The 22,144-nt window shown below is 49.1% G+C and overlaps 1 protein-coding gene across 4 annotated transcripts in view; it reads left to right on the top strand.

The window, feature by feature from the left end:
• MED12 (mediator complex subunit 12) overlaps window positions 1-22,144 on the top strand; it is an 80,761-nt gene that overhangs the window by 15,995 nt on the left and 42,622 nt on the right. For all 4 annotated transcript variants that reach the window (XM_050964876.1, XM_050964874.1, XM_050964875.1 and 1 more), the window contains exons 14-26: window positions 151-231; window positions 1,533-1,706; window positions 2,062-2,206; window positions 3,162-3,280; window positions 3,473-3,616; window positions 4,438-4,601; window positions 5,079-5,210; window positions 5,749-5,976; window positions 10,126-10,270; window positions 10,592-10,712; window positions 16,402-16,503; window positions 18,518-18,631; window positions 21,111-21,274. In XM_050964876.1, the coding sequence (XP_050820833.1) occupies window positions 151-231; window positions 1,533-1,706; window positions 2,062-2,206; window positions 3,162-3,280; window positions 3,473-3,616; window positions 4,438-4,601; window positions 5,079-5,210; window positions 5,749-5,976; window positions 10,126-10,270; window positions 10,592-10,712; window positions 16,402-16,503; window positions 18,518-18,631; window positions 21,111-21,274 (1,833 nt within the window). The remainder of the gene's footprint in view (window positions 1-150; window positions 232-1,532; window positions 1,707-2,061; window positions 2,207-3,161; window positions 3,281-3,472; window positions 3,617-4,437; window positions 4,602-5,078; window positions 5,211-5,748; window positions 5,977-10,125; window positions 10,271-10,591; window positions 10,713-16,401; window positions 16,504-18,517; window positions 18,632-21,110; window positions 21,275-22,144) is intronic.

Below are 22,144 nucleotides of genomic sequence, written 5' to 3'. Positions count from 1 at the left end.
CATTAACCGTGTGGCTGACACAGGCACTGCCAGAGGGGGGCTCATTCTGCCTGGGCTGTAGGCTGGACAATGCCGTGGGGAAACTCTGAGGTGCACACGTTTCCTAGTGCAGTGTGGAGAATTAATGGCTCCCCTTGTTTATGGCCCCAGGACACCGGCCTCTCGGAGTCCATGGATATTGATCATAGCTCCAGCGTGCTGTTTGATGACATGGAGAAGACTGATTTCTCGGTACGTTCCTGTTTTCCTATCCTACCTGGTGCTCGGTGAGTACTCAGGTATGCTTGGTTGGGCACCTTGCCAATGTGGAGGTTCATCAACTTGCTGCTGGGTGCATTCCATCCTCTATGGAATTGAAGGGCCTGGCCAAAAGGACTTGTGTCTTGCAAATGGTTGGGGCTGTATGGTAGACACAACTTGCCTGTGAATGCTCTTGAGTAGAGTGGTACAGAGCATGTAAGCAGGCTAGGATCCAGCTGTGTAGCCAGGTGTGCCATTCCATGAATTTCCTCCTTGGTAGGGTTGACACTACCCCAAGAGCTAGAGGGTGAGGCCAGTTGCTTGTCACTTGGAATGGTGAGGGAGCAGGACGTGAGAGTGACATTCCTGAGAGGCAGTGCAGAGTATGGAGTGTGAAAGTGGCGAAAGGATGGTGACATTGAGACTCTCGCCTACCTGGGATAAGAGATGTGGTCCAGTGGCTCTGCAGCCTTGGGCAAGTCACCTCACCTCTCTGCCTTAGTTTGTGTTTCTTAGCTTGTTGTGGAGAGTCGCTAGTTCATGTTTGCAGAGCACTTTGAGTGAAGATGTGCAGTAAGAGCTAAGAATGATTGCTGTTGAAACCTCCAGGAAATTTCTTTTTTCCAGCCATTGCTATCTTTCAAGGTGTGTATTGGACACCTGTGGTGTCTATGGCTGCACTGTCCCCCAGGAGGCCTTTTGCCTTAATCTTGGCTCTTGTGGAGTGTTGGCATCAGAATCATAGCCTCTAATTCCTAACGTTCTTTTGCTTGTTCTCAGTCCAAGGTGTACCAGGAAGCTGTACTCATGTGCAGATTGGGGAGGAGGATCTGGTACCTGGGCTGGGAGCAGTGTCCTGAGTCAGGGCCGGCTTTAGGCCGATTCCCCCAAATCGGGCCTCGCGCCTAAGAGGGCTCCACGCCCTAAAGAAGAGCGCCTAACTTAGGTGCCTTTTTAACTTTTTACTCACCAGTGGCGGTCTGGGTCTTCGGCGGCACTTCGGCAGTGGGTCCTTCACTCGCTCCAGGTCTTTGGTGGCACTTTGGCGGCAGGTCCTTCAGTGCCGCAGAAGACCCAGAGCGAGTGAAGGACCCGCCGCTGAAGACCCGGACTGCTGCTGGGTATTTGAATTGGGCCCTGCACTTCCTAAAGCTGGCCCTATCCTGAGGGGTGGGTGCTGTCCCCATGCTTTGCCTTCCTTATCAGCTGTGGGCTGGAATAGCCTTTTGGGCTGCTTTCAGTACCATTGGTGTGTGGCCACGTACCACAGCAATCTTGTCTTCTCTCCCTAGATGTTCTCTCCTCCAATGCACTGTGAGTCTAAGGCCAGCCCTTCCCCTGAGAAACCAGACCCTGAGAAGGAAGCAAAGCCTCTGCTAAAGGAAAAGGCTGCAGAAGGAACACTAGCATCCCTGTACGACCAGCCCCGACACATCCAGTATGCCACACACTTTCCTATCCCTCAGGTATGAGAACTGTGCGTACCTTCCCCCACCCCTCTCACTCAGGTATCAGACCTGGGCTCACGCCACCCTCCCATCATGAGACCTGCACATTTCCTTGCTGCTGCTCCACCCAAGCATGGGACGCCTGACGCCTTGCAGCTTGAGCACTGAAAGGGAAAGGAGCATGGCCATGCATGCCTTGAATGCTGGGGGCAGTTTGTCTTTGAGGGGTGCCTGGGATGGCTCTTTGCTTCCCCATTCCCCAGGGTCATCTCCCAGCTGCACCTTCCCTCTCCTCTTAGAGACCCATGTGTGATGAGACGATTGGCATCTAGCCTGAAAGCAGCTAATGCAGTTGTCTCCCTTTGGCTCCTAGGAGGAATCATGCAGTCACGAATGTAACCAGCGGCTGGTGGTTCTGTTTGGGGTTGGGAAACAGCGAGATGATGCCCGACATACCATCAAGAAGATAACCAAAGACATTTTGAAGGTGTTAAACAGGAAGAGCACAGCGGAGACAGGTTAGTGCAGCCTGGGCCTGCCCTGCCCCAGGAAGGTGTTCCTTTCCAGCTGGTTGGGTCCCTTGGGAGACCTGCATACAGGGGAGACTGAGTGTGCAAGGGAAGCAGTGATACTGACTAGACACAGTGTGCTGTCACACAGGAAGTCCACTGAAAAATGTTAATTAGCACAGCTGCCCTGAAGCCAATGGAGCTACATTGATTTATACCAGGTCGGGATTTGGTCTGTTCCACTTTCCTGTAATCTCTGTCAGTCCAGGGCTTCTTAGAGGTGCCTTGTAACAACAGCAGACACCAGTGTTTTTAAGTTGAGGATGCGCCTTTAAAGGAGAGATGAGATGCTCTTGAAACTGAGCCAAGGGATTTTGAGGCTGAGACCTGGTGAGAGTGGCTAGTCTCCCAAGGGAAGCCCCTACATTGGGGCAGTTAAACTGCGACTGGTCAGAGCCCTGGAGAGAATAGCTAACTCATTTGGGATGGATTAGATACTTCACCATTCCTGACCATCACTCTCAACTAGGGATTCCCATCTCTGGGAGTTGGATTTGATGCCTTCTAGAGTAGGCCTTACAGCTTATGAGTTGGCCCAAGACCCTTTGCCCTAGTGGGGGGGAACATGAGTCTCCCTGGTTCATAGTCATAAATTCCAAGGCCGGAATGAACCACTGTGATCATGTAGTCTGACTTCCTGTGTAACAGGCCATGAAACTACCCCAAAAGAATTCCTAGAGCAGAGCTTTTAGAAAAACATGCGATCTTGATTTAAAAATTACCCATGATGGAGAATCCACCATGACCCTTGGTAAATTGTTCCAGTGGTTACTCTCCCTGCAGTTGGGTGGACCTGTGCTCCCTGCTGAGGAATTGGAAGATGCATGTGGCTGTCTGTAGGGTGGCTCTGTGCCCCAAAGAAGGTAGTCTGGTAATGGCTCCCTGTATTTCTTGCCTTTGGCAGGTGGAGAGGAAGGCCAGAAGAGGAAGAGGAGCAAGCCAGAGGCATTCCCAACAGCTGAGGATATCTTTGCTAAATTCCAACACCTTTCTCACTTTGATCAGCACCAGGTCACCTCTCAGGTATGGGGTTCTGGAGAGAGAAGTCTGGCGTCTGGGCCCTGGCTGTATCTGTCCCACTGCAGCTCGGAAAGCAGCCTCCAGAGGAGACAGTGGCAGAGTAATTTGGATCTGACAAGTGGAGCTTTGCAAGGGGCTGATTTCCCCCCCCCCCCCCGCCCCACCAACCTTGTGCCCCTCTCTCTCTGCCTGCAGGTATCTCGCAATGTCTTGGAACAGATCACCAGCTTTGCCTTAGGGATGTCATACCATCTGCCTCTGGTGCAGCACGTGCAGTTCATCTTTGACCTGATGGAGTATTCGCTCAACATCAGTGGTCTCATTGACTTCGCTATCCAGGTGAGCCCTGGGGTCTGAGGTGCTTCACTAGAGTGGGGATCATCCTTGTTAAATCCAGACTTTCTGAAGGATCTGCTCTTGCTCAACCACAGGTTATTGGGTTGGATGTAGGAATCTCTGAGTGAGGGTCTCTGGCCTGTGTCTTGCCGGATGATCATAATGGTGCCTTCTGGGCCTGGCCTTAGACTCTCTGGTGTTCCATGGAGGAGTGGGCATGAGGTATGCTTGTGTGTGGCACAAAGCTCTAGTCCTCTTCTGGGGCTCTGGTTTTGAGGGTCATTTTTCTAAAGGTTTCAGGATTGTTTGGAATGGACCTTGCTACTGTTCTTGTCTCTGAGCTGCAGTGATGTCTTTCTTGAGCGAGAGGGTTTTTTTCTGTTCATGGCAGCCCTTCCAACAAAAAGAGTAGTTTCCTCCCTCAGAAGGTCCTGCGACCCTGCAATGCAAGCTGTGTTACTAGGCAAGATCATATTTTACGAAATTTGCTACAGTTGGAGCTGTAACTGAAACTGTTAGCTCATCCACTAACTGGAGTGTAAGTGGGATTTTGAACAGGTCCTGATAGTGAAAGATCAGAGCCATATGTAGGAAGCCAGTCTGCCCACACTTATGTCCAACCGGCAGGTTTCTGGTTGGCACCTCAATGCTGGCAGACCCCCTGAACTGACTGACGCCTGGAGGGCAGGCTTCGCCCAGCTTTCAGGCTGCTGAATGCATTGGTGCCTAGCCAGCAGGCTCCCTCTGACTGGTGCCCCAATGACAGGGTTTGTAGCAATGGAGTTGTCTGGATTGTTGAAGGGTTTTTATGTCATTGGGCGCAGTTGCTGAACGAGCTGAGTGTGGTGGAGGCAGAGCTGCTGTTGAAATCTTCCGACCTAGTTGGCAGCTATACCACCAGCCTGTGCCTGTGCATCGTGGCTGTGCTGCGGCACTACCACTCCTGCCTTATCCTGAACCAAGACCAGATGGCCCAGGTCTTCGAAGGGTAAGGGAGCCTTGTGCCCCCTCTTGGGCAGGGGAAGCCTCATCTCTGGGCTTTGTCCCATGTGGGTTGGGAGGACAGGGGTGAAGATATACCTGTCTCATAGAGCTGGAAGGGACCCCAAAAGGTCATTGAGTCTAGTCCCCTGCCTTCACTAGCAGGATCAAGTGCTGATTTTTGCCCCAGATCCCTAAGTGGCCCCCTCAAGGATTGAACTCACAACCCTGGGTTTAGCAGGCCAATGCTCAAAACACTGAGCTATCCCTCCCTCAATGGAGGGTCTGTTCTCCTAGGAGGTGTTGTCTCTGTGCCTGGAGCTTTGTCCCATTTAGGGGTGGGTGTGGGGAGGGATCTGTTTTCCATGGGCATTGTCTCCATGTCTGGAGCTCTACCCTCAAGGGTGGGTGCTGCCTCTGTCTGATGCCATGCTCCTTCAGGCTTTCCTTTCATGTTGCTGCAGCATTTCTTGTCTCTTTACAGTCTGTGTGGGGTGGTGAAACATGGCATGAACCGCTCCGATGGCTCCTCAGCAGAGCGCTGTATCCTGGCCTATCTCTACGACCTATACACCTCCTGCAGTCACCTCAAGAGTAAATTTGGGGAGCTCTTTAGGTGAGTTTAAGGCAGGCTGGAGGCAATGGGCACTGCCTTCAGAAGGCCCATGGCCACAGCTTTGCTTGTGATCTTACACACACTGTTCCACACCAGCTACTATTCTTTCCCCATGGACATATGGTGGGGGTTCCCTGCCACAGTCTAGCTGGGCATGCAGGGATAATGGTAGTTGCCTGAGCCCATCTCTGTTACTGCAGTGCCTGCAGGCTAAGCTGCTGACTGGTGAGCACTGGTGACTTTCATTTTCCAGGAGCTGCACTGATAGCAAGAGGAAGTGGCAGCCCCAGGCTAGGTCACTGAACCCCCTCTGGTGTTTTCCAGGGGCTTCCCCAACAAGGAACAGGCATAGCTCTTCATGGAGGTACTTTTTGAATGAGCCCCTTAAGCCTTCGTGTAAAAGCTGGAGCTCTCTGCACTGCAGAGAACCCAGGGGAGGGAGCAGAAGGCTCTCGCCCCGGGCCTCAGCATTGCTTGTGAAAGGCAGTGGGAAGCATGTTTGCAGAAGTGCCTAACCTCCCCTTCCTGTCGCTGCCAGTGACTTCTGCTCCAAGGTGAAGAACACAATCTACTGCAATGTGGAGCCCTCTGATTCTAACATGCTATGGGAGCCTGAGTTCATGATCGACACCATCGAGAATCCATCTGCACACAACTTCACCTACACCAACTTGGGCAAAAGCCTCAACGACAACCCGGCCAACCGCTACAGCTTTGTGTGCAATGCACTCATGCACGTGTGCGTGGGACACCATGACCCAGACCGGTGAGGCTCAGGGCTGGGGCTATTGAGACCCCCTCTCAGGTGGCTCCACTTTTGTAAGGAGAAGGACTGTCTGTGCTCCTCGAGGGGGCAGCAAGATACAATCCGAGGATGAGGGAACCAGTAGCCACTTATCATGAGTCCACAGGGCATACTATAACTCTGACATTCATACAGCCTCTTTGGGAGGTTACCCCTTTAGTCCTAGGCCTCTACTTTTTACAGGGGTGAGCCCAGCTACCCTGAGCCTGGGTTACTGGCTTCAGCACACGTTTCTCGTCAGGGCTCCTCCACTGGGTCCAAATTAGTTTAGACCCTTGTTGGAGATATGCTGCTCTCAGGAGCCACACAACCAGCAGATGTTTTGCAGAAACACAGAACAAACTAGCAAATATTAGTCAGCTGGAATATGGTATTTTAGGATCCTTCGGTTAAAGTGGAAAAGCCAACTTGTATGCTTGTCCATGTTGATAGCATTACCTGCCTCTCTGGCCCAGAAGTGTCTAGGATTCCAGTCTCTCCTCTGCACTGCGCAGCAGAGGTCTCAGCGCTGTATGCGATACCTCCATTCTTTGTTTCAAATTGCTGCTATGCATGTTCCATACGTTCTTCTTCCCTTGGCTGCTAGTTCTTAAAAGTTAATAGCCAGTTGTTGGTCTTCCATTGTGCCTATCTGATGCAACTCCATTTGTATGTTAATGGTCCTTTAAGAGTTCATTCAGACTGTCACAACAGTTCTGGAATTAACTGCACCTCTGACTCTTTGAGTATCAGGGGGTAGCCATGTTAGTTTGTATCAACAAAAACGACAAGGAGTCCGGTTATGCCCAATAAATCTGTTAGTCTTTAAGGTGCCACTGGACTCCTTGTTGTTTTTGACTCTTTGAGGGCACACCCAGTTAGGTCTCGGGCCTCTAGCCATCACTTTTCTTGGACGGGAACCTGTGATCCACTTCTTCCAGACTGGACTTAGACTGCAAGCTCCTGCAATTCACTGTGATTATCTCAGCAAATCTGACTTGAGTTCAGCACCTGCAGCCCTGTTCTCTCAGAGGCAGTGACAGGTTTAACCAGAAACCAGGCAGCTTTCATAAAGCAAAGTACTATTTATCTTTAAAAACAACAAACAGCCTATGCTCACATCTGGCTCACTAGCTGTCACCCGTTTGCCACCTGGAGACCCTGACAGGATTAAAGTACTTCGGGCCCTCTGGAGGGCCTATCTCTCTTGGTCACAGTTTTGTGTCAGGTCTTGTATCAAACATAAGTGATCTCTCTCTCCAGGTCATAGCAGTCACTTTATACAGATAATTTCTTTGTCTGCTAGGCCTCTTGAACCAGGTCAGATCAGTCCTTGTTATTTTCCAGGGGTGAAACTTCCACAAACTTTTTACCGGCAGTAAGGATTTGTGTTAATAACCGCCCTCTCTACCAAGTGACTTTAGTGAGGCTTTTGATACCGTCTCACATGATCTACTCACAAACAAACTAGGGAAATATAGTCTAGATGAACCTAAAGGTGGGTGCACAACTGGTTGGAAAACTATTCCCAGAGAGTAATTATCAGTGCTTCACAGTCAAGCTGGAAGAGCACATTGAGTGAGGCCCCACAAGGATCTGTTGTGGTTCTGGCTCTGTTCAATATCTTCATAAATTATTTGGATAATGGTGTAGAGAGCACACTTATAAAGTTTGTGGATGATAACAAGCTGGGGGGTGGGGATGGGTCCCAAGCGCTTTAAAGGATAGGATTAAAATTCAAAATGAGCTTGACAAATTGGAGAAATGGTCAGAAATAGATAGGATTAAATTCAATAAGGACAAGTGCATAGGACTACACTTGTGGATCTCAAACTAAATATGAGTCTACAGTGTAATAGTGTTGCAACAAAACCAAACATCATTTTGGGATGTATTAGCAGGCATGTTGTAAGCCAGACATGAGAAGTAATTCTTTCACTCTACTCAGGACTGATAAGGCCTCCACTGGAGTGTTGTATCCAGTTATGGGCACCACATTTGGGGAAAGATGTGGACAAATTGGAGAAAGTCCAGAGGAGAGCAGCCAAGATGGTTAAAAGTCTGGAAAACGGCCTGTCAGGGTTCCCTTCCCACTCTGAACTCTGGGGTACAGATGTGGGGACCCACATGAAAGACCCCTTAAACTTATTTCTACCAGCTTAGGTTAAAAATTTCCCCAAGGCACAAATCCTTCCTTGTCCTTGGATGGGTACTACTGTCACCACTAAGTGAGTTAGACAAAGATTCAGGAAAAGGACCACTTGGAGTTCCTGTTTTCCTAAAATATCCCCCCAAGCCCTTTCACCCCCCTTTCCTGAGGAGGCTTGAGAATAATATACCAACCAAATAGGTAACCAAGGTGAGCACAGACCAGACCCTTAGGTTTTTAGGACACTAAACACCAATCAGGTTCTTAAAAGCAGAACTTTATTATTAAAAATAAATAAATAAATAAAAGAAGCACCTTTTGTGAAATCAGGATGGAAGGTAATTTTACAGGGTAATAAGATTTAAAACACAGAGGAGTCCCCTCTAGGCAAAACATCAAAGTTACAAAAAACAGGAATAAACCTCCCTCTTAGCATAGGGGAAATTCACAAACTAAAACAAAAGATAAACTAACGCATTTCTTTGCTATTACTTACAATTTTTGTAATCTGGGATGCTTATTTCAGGTAGGGTTTTCAGGAGATAGTTTTTCCTGCCCTGGTTCCTCTCTTTCCTGGAGAGAACAACAAAGAGAGCACAAACAAAACCTTCCTCCACATATTTGAAAGTATCTTCTTCCCTTATTGGTCCTTTTGGTCAGGTGCTAACCAGGTTATTTGAGCTTCTTAACTCTTTACAGGTAAAAGAGGGATTTTATGCTACCCATAGCTGTATGTTTATGACATGGTCTCTGAAGAAAGATTGAAAACAATTGGATTTGTTTAGTTTAGAGAAGAGAAGACTGAGAAGTAGGGGACACAAGTCTTCAAGTATGTCAAAGGTGATTATAAAGAGGAGGGTGGTAAATTGTTCTCAACCACTGAGGACAGGGCAAGATATAATGGGCTTAAATTGAGGCAAGGGAGATTTAGGTTAGCCATTAGGAAAAACTATCCTAACTGTAGAGGTGGTTAAGCACTGGAACAAGTTACCTAGGGAGATTGTGGAATCTCCATTTATAGAGGTTTTTAAGAGCTGGTTAGACAAACACCTGCCAGGAATGGTCTAAACAATACACGATGCTGCCTTAGTGCTGGGGCTGGACTAGGTGACCTGTCCTAGAAATGTAGGACTGGAAGGGAACTTGACAGGTCATCTAGTCCCGTCCCACATTTCTGTGATTCTCTGAGTTAGGAATTCAAGAACTAAACAGCCCATAAAGATATATACACCATTAATAAAGTTGATGCAATAGTGATTCAGTATTCTAGGTGTCCGTAGAATCTGTCACATCTCAGTAGAAGAGTCTGAATATTCCATGTTTCCAAACCGTCATATCTATAACACAATACAACCCAGTCTTATCTGCATGACTAGCACTTATCTCTTATTCCCCTGTCCCAGAGGAGAAATTTACTCCTTCAGTCCTATTAGGTCACAATACAAAGTGAATGGCTAAACTGAGTCACACATTTTTCTTGATAATATAGAAATAAAATGCAACCTTTTAAGAGTTCTCCTGACCTGCTTGTTTAATGCTCCACCAAAGGATCTACATTTTAAATAGACCAACAAATTATTTTTCATTGTCAGCAGCTAGACTTCGTATTGCACATTACTAGAGAAATGTGATTCCTTCTCCTATGGAGTTATGGGATAGTAAAACACAGACTTTTTTACCACATGTGTATACAAGAGAAGCACCCAAAAGACTACAGGTATTTTGAAATTTGGTCGCCCTTTGTAGCGTACTCGGAGGAGGAGGGCTCCTCAAACATCAAGCCAGGATCTTTAGCCAGAATAAGTAATGTATAATGTAGTATGTTAACATTTTATTGTAATTTTGCCTTAATAAAAAGTTTTAAAAAGAAAATAATGCTACAGCAATTCCCCACCTTCTCCAAAGCCTGGCTCTGCTTTAGGAATGAGAGGAAGGGCTAGGCTGTTGAGTTCTGTGTGTGACCACATGGCTCCTCTCTACAGAGTCAATGATATAGCTATCCTGTGTGCTGAGCTGACTGGTTACTGCAAGTCCCTCAGTGCCGAGTGGCTGGGCGTGCTCAAGGCTTTGTGCTGCTCCTCCAACAATGGGACTTGTGGCTTCAACGACCTCCTCTGCAATGTTGATGTAAGTGCAAAAGCTTAAATAACAGGGCTGAGGAGAGGGGGGTGCTTTGGAGGGGGCAGGGTGGAGATGGAACGGGACATGGGAGGGAGAGTGTCCTCAAGGGGCTGGAGATGGGAATGGCAGAGGGAGAGGGATGTCATGGGCGGGAGATAGGGAACTGTTTTTTGGTGTTGAAGCCGCCCTTATGGAGGGTTTTGCTGGGTTGGCCATGGGGTTGTTGGGTTTGCCCTTTCCCCTGCTCCCAGTCAGGCCCATGTGGTGCTAACTGGAGGGAGTGAAGCAGAGACGGACATGGTCACTGGCTGCTCTTCTGTCTCCCAGGTGAGCGACTTATCCTTCCATGACTCCTTGGCCACCTTTGTTGCCATTCTCATTGCCCGTCAGTGCTTGCTGTTGGAGGACCTGATTCGCTGTGCAGCCATCCCCTCACTCCTCAATGCTGGTGAGTGAGTCCCTTCCAGAGATATACTGTGCTGCTCACGGTGCCCTCCAGGGGGCTCCCTGCAATGCAGTGTCTGGCTCAAAGGGCCAAGTACCCAGCAGTGGGACTCTGGCCCTGAAGGCCCTGCGCACAGTAATGTTGCACGTAATCCCCGGCCATGGAATATGCTCAGAATCTACCTTTTAAGACTTGGACCTTTGATTTAAAGAAAATAACTGGCTCCTATGTTTGTGAAGGAAACCCTGAACGGGTGATCTGAGTGTACCCCTCCTTCCAGATGATGTCATGGTAGCCTTCTGCACTGAGAATACCTGTCTTGGGGAAGGAACCCCAGTTATTAGGAAGAGGCAGCTAATAGTAATGGGGGATTCAGTCATTAGAAATATAGATAGTTGGTACTCCTGTGGGAATTCTGTGCCAAAAAATTAAAAATTATGTGCGCAATATTAAAATTCTGCCAAATTTTGCATATTTTATTTGTCAAAAGAAAACACAATATAATCATGCCAGTTTCAATTATTTTGGTAATTTATTTCAAAATACCTGTCAGCAAGTATGTCTGTAATAATACAGACAACAAAAAAAAAGGTTCAAGAAACGTTTTTTTGACAAATAGATTCCTTACTAGGCATATTAATACAGAACTTTGAGTAATTAATTTAAAATACAATACAGAAACATTTCCTGCACCTCTCACAAGCAGTGCAAAGGCTTGGGAGAGTCAAGGGTAATGGAGGACTGAGAGAGAGGGAAGGAGCCTGGAATGAACATGGAAGGTTGTTGGGTGTGGGTGGGAGAAGTATGGAACAGGGTTTTTTTTGGGGTGGGGTGGGGCGAGGGCATAGTTATGGAGTTGGGGAGCCTCTGCCATGCAGACCCTGTTTGAACCCTAGCCTCGTGCATTCAGTCAGGCACATCTGCCCCTGTCTGCATGTGGTCCTGGTTCAGTGTTGTCATGCTACTAGTTCCTGAGCTTGCTTCACAGTCTGTCCCCCCACTAGTCCTTCTGAACCAACACCAGTCTGACCCCCCAGCAACTGCATGTGCCCCACGCTGTCTGCCTCCACCATATCCTGTGCCTCCTACCCTGGCACTGGGGGGAGGGGCTGCAGAGCTACATGGGAGAAACAGAGGAGGGCTGCGCTGGACATGAGTTCTGCACATGCACAGTGGCGCAGAATTCCCCCAGGCGTAAGCTGGGTTTATGAATACCAGGAGAACAGCATGATGAATTGCCTCCTGGATGTGAAGCTTGCAGATCTCTTGAGACTAATGTGCGATGCTGGGGAGGAGCCTGTGGTTGTGGTACATGTAGGTATTTGTGACATAGGGAAAGGTAGGAGAAAGATCCTGGAGGCCAATTTAGGCTGCTAGGTAAGAGATTAAAGTCCAGGACCTCTATAATAGTAGTCTCTGAAATGCTTCCAGTTCCACATGCAAGGTCAGTTAGGCAGAACTGCAGAGTCTCAATGCATGGATGAGATGATCGTGTACGGAGACTGGTTTTAGATGTAATAAATCTAACTGGGGAACCTTTTGGGAAAGGAGGATGAGAAGAGTAGGCTCCACCTAAACCAAAACAGAACCAGACTGCTGGCAGGTAAAATTCAAAAGGTCTTAGAGGAGTTTTTAAACTAAGGGCTGAGGGAAAGCTGTCAGGTGTGGAGAAGCACACGGTTGGGACAGAAACAGCCTTTAGGGGAGGGGATTCTCTATATCCTAGTAAAGAGGAGAGGATAGAAGCTGATAAAGTACACGTAGGAACTGAAGAGAAACAGTCAATTAAAGAGAGTTTCTTTCAATTACATCATGTGAAGGCAGACAACTATATATTGCTGGAGTCTAAATAAGATGGGTGAACTCGTGTGCCTGGTGTTAGATGATAATATTAAAATGATAGGCATCACAGAAACTTGTTGGAATGATGATAATCAGTAGGACATGGTAATACAAGGGTACAAAATATGTAGGAATGACAGATTAGGTCGTCCCAGTGGGGGACGGGCACTATATGTGAAAGAGAGCATAGAGCCAGGTATACAAAAAATCTTAATCAAACTGTACTGTAGAATCTGTATGGATAGAAATTCCCTGCTTGAATAATACGATTATAACAGTAGGAATATAATACCGACCAGCTGACCAGGATGGTGATTGTGAAATGCTCAGGTCGATTAGAGAGGCGATAAAAGTAGAGAACTCAATAATAATGAGGGATTTCAACTATCCCCATATTGACTGGGTACATGTCACCTCAGGATGGGATGCAGAGACAAAACGTCTGGACATTATCAATGAGTGCTTCTTGGAGAAGCTAGTCCTGGAACCTACAAGGGGAGAGGCAGTTTTCAATATGAGTGAAGCACAGGATCTGGTCCAATAGGTGAATATAGCTGAATCGTTCAGTACTAGCCACCATAATGTAATTAAATTTAACAACCTTGGGAGAGGGAAAAATACCAAAGAAACCCACCATGGTAGCATTTAACTTCAAAAAGAGGAACTACTAAAAAATGAGGAAGCAAGTTATATGGAAATTAAAAAGAACAATCACTAGAGAGAAATATCTGCAAGCTGCATGGAAACTTTTTTAAAACACCATAATAGAGGCACAAATTAAATGTATAGTCCAAATTTAAAAAAAAATAGTAAGAGGACCGAAAAAAACCATCATGGCTAAATAAGAGAGTAAAAGAGATGGTTAGAGGCAAAAAGACATCCTTTAAAGATTGGAAGTCAGATTCTACTGAGGGAAATAGGAAAGAGCATAAACTCTGGCAAGTCAAATGTAGAAGTGTAATTAGGCAGGTCAAAAAAGAATTTGAAAAGCAACTAGTACAAGATACACAAACTAACTGCAAAAAATTTTAAAAAAATATTAGAAGCAGGAAGCCTGCCAAACAATCCATTCATTCTGTCTGAAGCATCTGGTGTGGGGTGACAGGATCTCTGGAGTACCATCTGGAACTGGGGCACTGTTCTGCCACCTTACCTCTCCAGCCTGGGTTGTCTCTCACAATGCTTTGTTAGTGACAAGCAGCAAACCTCTCCAGGTGCTGTTATCACTCTACCCCACACTCAGCTAGACTGCATGAAAGCTCCCTGAGCCACTCATGAATCACACAGAGAAAGCCACCAGCAGATCTCCCAAGCCCCCCAGCCTTGCACTCCGTAATATACCATCTTCCCTGGTCAGAAGCCTGACCAGTGTAAGTTCATTACCCAGTCTGCCCCTCCATTGATGTGGAGAGGACATATACTCAGCTCAGTTTACAAAGGCTAGATTTCCCAAGCACTTCAAGCAAAACTCACTGTTTTAGGTAAAAAATGAAACAGATTGATTAATTACAGAAAGATTTTGATTATAAGTGGTAGGCACAAAAGGTCAGAGAGAGTTACCAAAGAAAATAAAAAGTAAGTGCAGAGTCTATATCTTAGACTTTATTACACTAGTTAGTATTTTGATCAAGCAGTTTTCTCACCTCACTAGATGTTACAGTTCTTAATACACAGGCTTCCTCTTTAAGCCTGGGATCAGTCTCCTCAGTTCAAGTCTGTGTCTTCCCAGTGTTCTCTTGTTGCTTCCAGCATAGGTGGGGGAAGAGAAAGGAAAAAGCATGATGATACTGTCCCCTCTTTTATATCCTCAGTCCATATGCCGGGGAAACACTAGCCCAGACATGTCCTGGTGGGCTTTGCTGAGTCAGAGCTGAGCAATCCCCCACTGTGTGATGCTTGTGCAGCCCTCTTACAGCATTGTAAATCCCTTGTTTACAGCTCCCCTGCTGATTAGTGGGCGTGTAACACCTTCTTGGGTGTGGATTACGGCCTTTGTTGTAACTAGCAATCTTACAGCGAAATCTCATAACTTCATACACACTAACTATGTACATATTTGGACAGAACAGTGGGTTTCAGCAGATCATGGCTTTTCATATGCTATCTTACATGGCACATTTTGTATGAAATATATCATAATTATCTGACACAGGTGAATATGGGGGTCCCAGGGTACTGTTCTGAGGTACAGAGTGCTACAATTGGCCATTGTCAGATGACAAGATATTGGCTAGATGGACCTTTGGTTTGATCCACTGCAGGGCTGCCCAGAGGATTCGGGGGCCCCTGCTTCAGCGGTAATTCAGCAGTGGGGGGGCCTTTCCATTCCGGGACCCGCCATGGACGTGCCCCGAAGACCCGCGGCAGGTCCCGGAATGGAATGGCCCCCCCGCTGCTGAATTACTGCTGAAGACCCGGCTGCACTTCGGCGGCGGGTCTCGCTTCGGCAGTAATTCGCCGGCGGGGGGGTCCTTCCGCTCGAAGCGGAAGAAGCTCCAAGGGCCTGGGCCCTGCAAGAGTTTTCCGGGCTCCCCCGGAGCGAGTGAAGGACCCCGCTCCAGGGGCCCAGAGAAACTCTTGTGGGGGCCTCTGCGGGGCCTGGGGCTAATTGCCCCTCTTGCCGCCCCCCCCCCCGCCCCCCAGCGGCCCTGACCCACTGTGGCCATTCTTATGCTCTTACCTAATGTCTAGAGCCCTGCAAATCCTGCTGATATCCACGGACCATTTTTGCGGATCCTGGCTCGGATGTGGATACAAATTTTGTATCCGCACAGGGCTCTGCAGCACACACTCACCTGAACAGAAGGGCTGTCACCCAGCCCTGAGACTCTAGCTCGGCTCTCTGAATCATGCAATAGTCTGCTGGGCATTCTGGGAGTTGTAGTCCACAGCCTGTTTGAACAGAGCAGGTACACTACAACTCCCAGAAGGGAGTGTGACCACGTGCTCCTGTGCAGTGAGCCAAGTAGTTGTCACCACTGCCAGTCCTGGCTGGCTCTGTGTGCATCAAAGTCGCTCCAGCTGTGTAGAGGTGTCCGAGCTCCCCCTGGGTGGGGGCGGCTGTGTACACAAGTGCCCAGGATTGTAGCCTACCTACCTGGAGTAGGGCAGGAGGTACGGCGTGGGTGGAGCGGGCAGTGAGGCAGGAGAGGAGTGAGGGTGGTTTGGGGCTGGGCACAGCCTTGTGTCATTGGTGTATGGTGACCTGTGGCGCTGTTAGTAGAGCCCTGCAAATCCACGGATATCCATTTTATATCTCTGGATAATATTTGTGGATTGCGGTTTGGATGTGGATACAAATTTTGTATCCACGCAGGGCTCTACCAATGCCACGCTGTGTGCTGGAGTCTGCAGACAGTCCCAAATAAGAGCTCTGAGAGGTATGAACTGCCCCATATGCCTCACTCTGGGTGTTTAATTCTGAAACCTAACAATGTGCTTTTCATTCTCGCCATAGTTCACTCTCATTGCTGATCATTTCACAGGAACGTCCTACTAATATGCTTATTCCCTCTCTCCTCTTGGGGCTCCCTAGCTCCAAAACCCGCTGCCCTTGCCCCAGCTGTCTGACCCTCCAGCTTCGCCCTGCTGATTTCAGCCCCCCAGCTGCAGCACGGTAAAGTTGAGTAGGTAGGAGAAGCTTAGAATACATTCAATTTCATGTAGTGATTGGGGTCTGGGGGATCTGTGCTGATTGGATTGCTCATTTGCATATTAATTTCAATATGCCCTCCTCCTCCCTTCAGGCAGCGTGCAGGCCACTCTGCTGCAGAAATTAGGGGCAGCGGCTGGACAGTAGAGGCAAGCTCTGGTCCTGTGAAATCTCCATTGATTCCTTTGCTTTCTGTAGCCTGCAGTGAACAGGATTCGGAACCAGGGGCCCGTCTGACCTGTCGGATTTTGCTACACCTGTTTAAGACACCACAGCTGAACCCATGCCAGCAGGATGGCAGTAAGTGAGCTGGGTACAGAAGCCTTCCTCCATAGCAAACACTGTGAGCCTGTGGGCTGCTTATGCTCACTGGATCCAAGTGGAGGAGCTCCTGGTGCTGTCCTAGAAAGCCTTGTCTTACCCTGGCTTTGCCTTCTGCTGAGTAGTCCCATGCCCTGGGAAAGGGGGTGAATGGGAAATGCATTTGTACAGCTTCCTCCTGTGTGTCACTTTGTGGTTAGCTAAGCATGTGCAGAAGGGGTCTCCTCTCTCTGCAGCATCAGCCACTGGGCCCCACTGCAGGCATGACACCAACCTTGGTGTGGTGTGGGTTGATGTGACCCTTGCTCTGTCCCAGACATTATGGTAAGCGTTGAAGAGTTTGTCAGCCAGGGTCTTGTGCCGCCAGACATCAGTGCCAGAGTCTACTATGTCCTCACCTACACATGCCACTCCCTAGCTGGATTTGGACATGCCACTTGCTGCTTCTAGCACTGGATTCTTCAGCCTACCCAGCCTCTTGTGTTGCTCTTTGCAGTTCTTCTCATGTCCTGTGCCTGTAACCAACTGGCTTCATTGGAACTTGCCGTTTCCTTCTCTCCAGGGGATTCAGATTAGAGAGGCTCTATAACCTCTGTATTTGGCACTGGGGCAATAGCTGCTGGAATCCCATGTCCAATTCTGGTGTCCGTGATTGAAGAAAGATGATGTAAATGGGAGAGGGTTCAGAGGAGAGCTATGAGAATAATTGAAGGATTGGAAAACATGCCTGATAGTGATAGATTAAGGAGCTCAGTTTTAGATTATCAAAGAGAAGGTAAGGGGTGTCTTGCCGACAGCCTGTAAGGACCTACATGGGGAACAGAAATTTGATAATAAAGACGTTCTTCGATGTACCAGACAAAAGTATAACAAGATCTAATGGCTGGAAGTTGAAGTTAGACTTTAATTCAGACTGGAAGTAAGGTGTACATTTAACAATGAGGGTAATTAACTATTGAAACAATGCACCAAGGGTTGTCGTGGATTCTCCACCACTAGATGTTTTTAAATCAAGATTGGATGTTTTTCTAAAAGACCTTTAGTTCAAACAGGAATTCATTCAAGGCAGGTCTGTGGCCTGTGTTACACAGGCGGTCAGACTAGATGATCACAGCGATCCCTTCTGGCCTTATAATTTATGAATCTTCCATGCCATAATGGCAGCAACCCCTACTCCTCCTGCTCCTTCCTGACAGCCTGCAGTGCCTGCAGAGAGCAGCTTCTTCCCCCTCGACTCCCGTCTCTGCGCTGCCCCCTGTATTATCCCATTGACAAACCCCTCTCCTCTGCTTCCCCAAACTGTGCAATCTGTGTGTCCTTCCCTTTAAAGACCCCCACGTGGCCCAGGCACGCTAACCCTCCAGCTCCGAGTCTGAGCAGAGGGGCTGGGAGCTGTGCTCACAGCAGCATCATCTAGGTTTCACTCTGGCCCCATCATATGACCCTCTCTTCCTTGATCTGTTGCTGGCTCCTCTCCTGCCCTAGAGCTGCCATGCACACCTCTGTAATGTCTCAGACTTGTCTAGTTTGACTGCCCTTTCTGTTTGGGGTGGAACCAGTCCTGCAGAGCGCCATCCATGGCTCATCATCTGTACATTGTCCCCTCACTCCTCCAAATGTGGCTGATGCCCCAGGTTAGAGTTGTGCTGAAGCCTGGACTTGGTTGCACAGATATTGCTTCCTGGTCATCTCTATGAATTTTATGGCTGTGTTACACGGGGGTGGTCCAGTGCTGGACAACACTTTGCCTTTGTGTCGTCTGTCAGCCAAGTTGTTCAGAGACACCCCCACTCTTGGGCGTAGACAGATGTAATTGGCTCCGTGTTACAGATGGGGAAATGAATAGCGCCAAACTGGCCCAGTGCGCTAGTAGCAGAGCCAGAACTGCTGGCTCTCAGTCCACCGTACTGGATAGTGCGTGGTTTGGGTGGCTCTGGAGGCTGGGTCTTTCTCACAGGCTGGGATTTACCCATCTCCTTTGTCCTTTCTGCAGATAAGCCCACAGTGGGAATTCGTTCCTCCTGTGACCGCCACTTGCTGGCTGCTTCCCAGAACCGAATTGTGGATGGAGCAGTCTTTGCAGTGCTGAAGGCTGTCTTTGTGCTGGGTACGTATCTTATCCTAGACTGGACCTGTGAAAGGGAGACAAGTAGTGTTGGGGAAGCAGGCAGAGTGCAGAAAGTTTGTGCTACAGAGGGTTGGACTGTGAGAGATATATAATGACTACATAGGAGTAGTCCTGGGGGGATTCTGCACGAAGAAATTAAAAATTCTGCAAAATTCTGCATATTTTATTTGTCAAAAAATGCAATAGAATCATACCAGTTTCAATTGCTTTGGTAATTTATTTAAACTACAATACAGAAAAAAGTCCCAATCACTATTCAGCATTTCCTAAACACATGAAAGTGAAGTTACAAACACTTGGTAACAATGTCCTGCATTCCAGTTATAATCTTGGATTTTCATTTAAATTACATTACTGAACACCAAACAGCGCGGGGAAAAAAAAAAAGTAGTATGTTATTTTAAATTGTTCAGACTTTCACACATGAAAGTCGTACAGTTTTGCTAATCCTTGTCCTGGACCTGGCTGGGTACTTTGGGAAGTGCTTGGTTCTGATTGTCCTGACATTTTCTTGACTGCTTGGTAAATGTTGTTTGTTTGTTTGTTTTTTTGCCCTCAAAGTCTTTTTTTTTTTTTTTTTAAATGGGTGAGTAAAATAAATCCTGAACAGTAATCTAACTTCATTGTGCCACTTTGGCACAGGAAAAAAATGAGAGAGCACATAGATCTTCCTAGCTGATTCCCTTACTATCGTTTATAAGGCTTTACATCACTCTAGCAATGTAGAGGCCTTAAAACTTTCACAAGTGTTATGTTCCTGGAGGAATTGACTGAGAATGGGAACAGCTAACTAACAATAGGAACACTAGCAATGTTACTATGTAGGCAGGCAGCTACATTTCTGCCTCTAGCCTGCCTCCTGCATAATAAAAAGTGCTACCCTTCCACGCCAGGGCGCTGCAGTAGCAAGTGAGAGGGACAGAGTGCCCCTGCACCTGCTGATCAGGCTTGCACACCCAGCCCCCCTTCCCAATCTTAAGGCTGCTCCAGGCATGCTGGAACAGATGTGCTGCTGGGGAAGAGGTGCGTCTCCCCCAGCAGATTTTTTTTGCATTTTTCTGCATGGGGAGCACAGTAAAATGTGGGCCATATGAACTCTTGCCCTGGTAGGGGCACAGAATTCTGTTGGGAGAAATAGGGGTAGATAAGATCTGTTTGATGGAGAAATGTCTGGCCTGTGCTTAGCTCTATTCCTGGGACATATGTGGGCTGCATGGATCTCCCTGCCCTGGAGTTGGTAGCTGGCAGGGATGAGGGTGTTCTGTGCTGAGCTCTCTGGCTGAGGGCTGTTGGTTGGGGATGGGGACAGAGTGGCCTGTGCTGAGCTCTGGGACTGTGGGGCAGTAGCAGGGAATGGGGATGATCTGCACTGAGCTCTGGGGCCGTGGGACATGGGGAGGGCCTGTGCTGAGCTCTGGGGCCGTGGGGCATGGGGACGGCCTGTGCTGAGCTCTGACGCCGAGTGGCAGTAGCAGGGAATGGGGACGGCCTGTGCTGAGCTCTGGGGCCGTGGGGCATGGGGACGGCCTGCGCTGAGCTCTAGGGCCGTGGGGCAGCAGCGGGGCATGGGGATGGCCTGTGCTGAGCTCTGGCGCCATGTGGCAGTAACTGGACATGGGGATGGCCTGTGCTGAGCTCTGGGGCCGTGGGACATGGGGACGGCCTGCGCTGAGCTCTGACGCCGTGTGGCAGTAGCAGGGAATGGGGACGGCCTGCGCTGAGCTCTAGGGTTGCGGGGCAGTCGCGGGGCATGGGGACGGCCTGCGCTGAGCTCTGACGCCGTGTGGCAGTAGCAGGGAATGGGGACGATCTGCGCTGAGCTCTGGGGCCGTGGGGCATGGGGACGGCCTGCGCTGAGCTCTGGGGCCGTGGGGCATGGGGACGGCCTGCGCTGAGCTCTAGGGCCGTGGGGCAGCAGCGGGGCATGGGGATGGCCTGTGCTGAGCTCTGGCGCCATGTGGCAGTAACTGGACATGGGGACGATCTGTGCTGAGCTCTGGGGCCGTGGGGCATGGGGACGGCCTGCGCTGAGCTCTGACGCCGAGTGGCAGTAGCAGGGAATGGGGGCGGCCTATGCTGAGCTCTGGGGCCGTGGGACATGGGGACGGCCTGCGCTGAGCTCTGACGCCGAGTGGCAGTAGCAGGGAATGGGGGCGGCCTATGCTGAGCTCTGGGGCCGTGGGACATGGGGATGGCCTGCGCTGAGCTCTGACGCCGTGTGGCAGTAGCAGGGAATGGGGACGGCCTGCGCTGAGCTCTAGGGTTGCGGGGCAGTCGCGGGGCATGGGGATGGCCTGCGCTGAGCTCTGGGACCATGAGGCAGTAGCCAGGCATGGGGACGGCCTATGCTGAGCTCTGGGGCCAGGAGGAAATTGTATTCAAGTTCAGCGTCCATTGTGTGGATGGCTCTGGTTTTTGCTACTGTTTCATTAGGTGACCCTTTGCCTCTTGGTTACAGGGGATGCAGAGCTGAAAGGCTCTGGCTTTTCCCACCCTGGAGGGGTGGATGACCTTATGGAAGATGAGCTGGGTGCCAAGAAGTCTGCTGGCCGGACAGTGTCCATAGAGACGGCCAGCCTGGATATTTATGCCAAGTATGTCCTGAGGAGTATCTGTCAGCAGGTAAATCTGGCTCTTGTGCCCCACCCTGTCCCTGATCCCGGCTGCTGACGGCTGTCCCTCTGCCTATTCAGATTTGGTGGATGTTCTCTTCTGCTGTTTCAAAGAAGCTGGGCACAGTTTTGCCGCGTGGTGGTGCTAAGAATGAAAAGTTGCTGAACAGAGCTGACTGGTACTCTGGTTTTGGAGAGCTCAGATGCTGTGTATTCTGTAGACCTCTGGTGCCACCACTGTGCCCTTCCCCCAGGGTGAGATGGAAGTCAGTAGCCCTCTACACGTGTGCTGGGGGCAGAGAGGAGGGAGCATGAGATGGAGGGGTACTTGAAGTGATATAAAGTGGCTCTTGCATGTCAGGTTGGGGCATTCCTGTCAGCTCGGCCAGTTCTATAGCTGGGCTTGCTCACCTGCAGCTTGTGTTTTTGTTGAGTTTCAGGGAGAGCCACTCACTTTTTATGTGCCCTTTTCAGGGTTGTCCTGGCTGTCAAGTCTAATAGGGTCCTGGGCACCATCCAGGCAGTGCCCAAGTCCTGTGCTGCCCTTCTTTCCCCTGCCCTTCTGACAGTCTGTTGAACCCTTCCCTTCTCCACTGCTCTCACCACTTTCTAAGATCCACAAGAGGTGAGTATGTTAGGAGATACTCTGGGTAGCAGGGGCCTTGATAGGTGGGTGTAGCAGGGGAGGCTCACCCCAAGTCAATTAGATGAGCAGCACATTTTTAATATGCATGAATTTACAAACTACTTGACTGATTTTATTAATGGTGGGAAATTTCGCTTTCTTCTTCGAGTGCTTGCACATGTCGACTCCATCTAGGTGTGTGTGCACCCACGTGCACAGTCGTTGGAGATTTTTGCCCTAGTAGTATCCGCAGGG

Source organism: Gopherus flavomarginatus, chromosome 8 (assembly GCF_025201925.1).
Source record: "Gopherus flavomarginatus isolate rGopFla2 chromosome 8, rGopFla2.mat.asm, whole genome shotgun sequence".
In the NCBI taxonomy this organism is placed as follows: Eukaryota; Metazoa; Chordata; order Testudines; family Testudinidae; genus Gopherus; species Gopherus flavomarginatus.
This window is presented reverse-complemented; position numbering and strand designations above follow the sequence as displayed.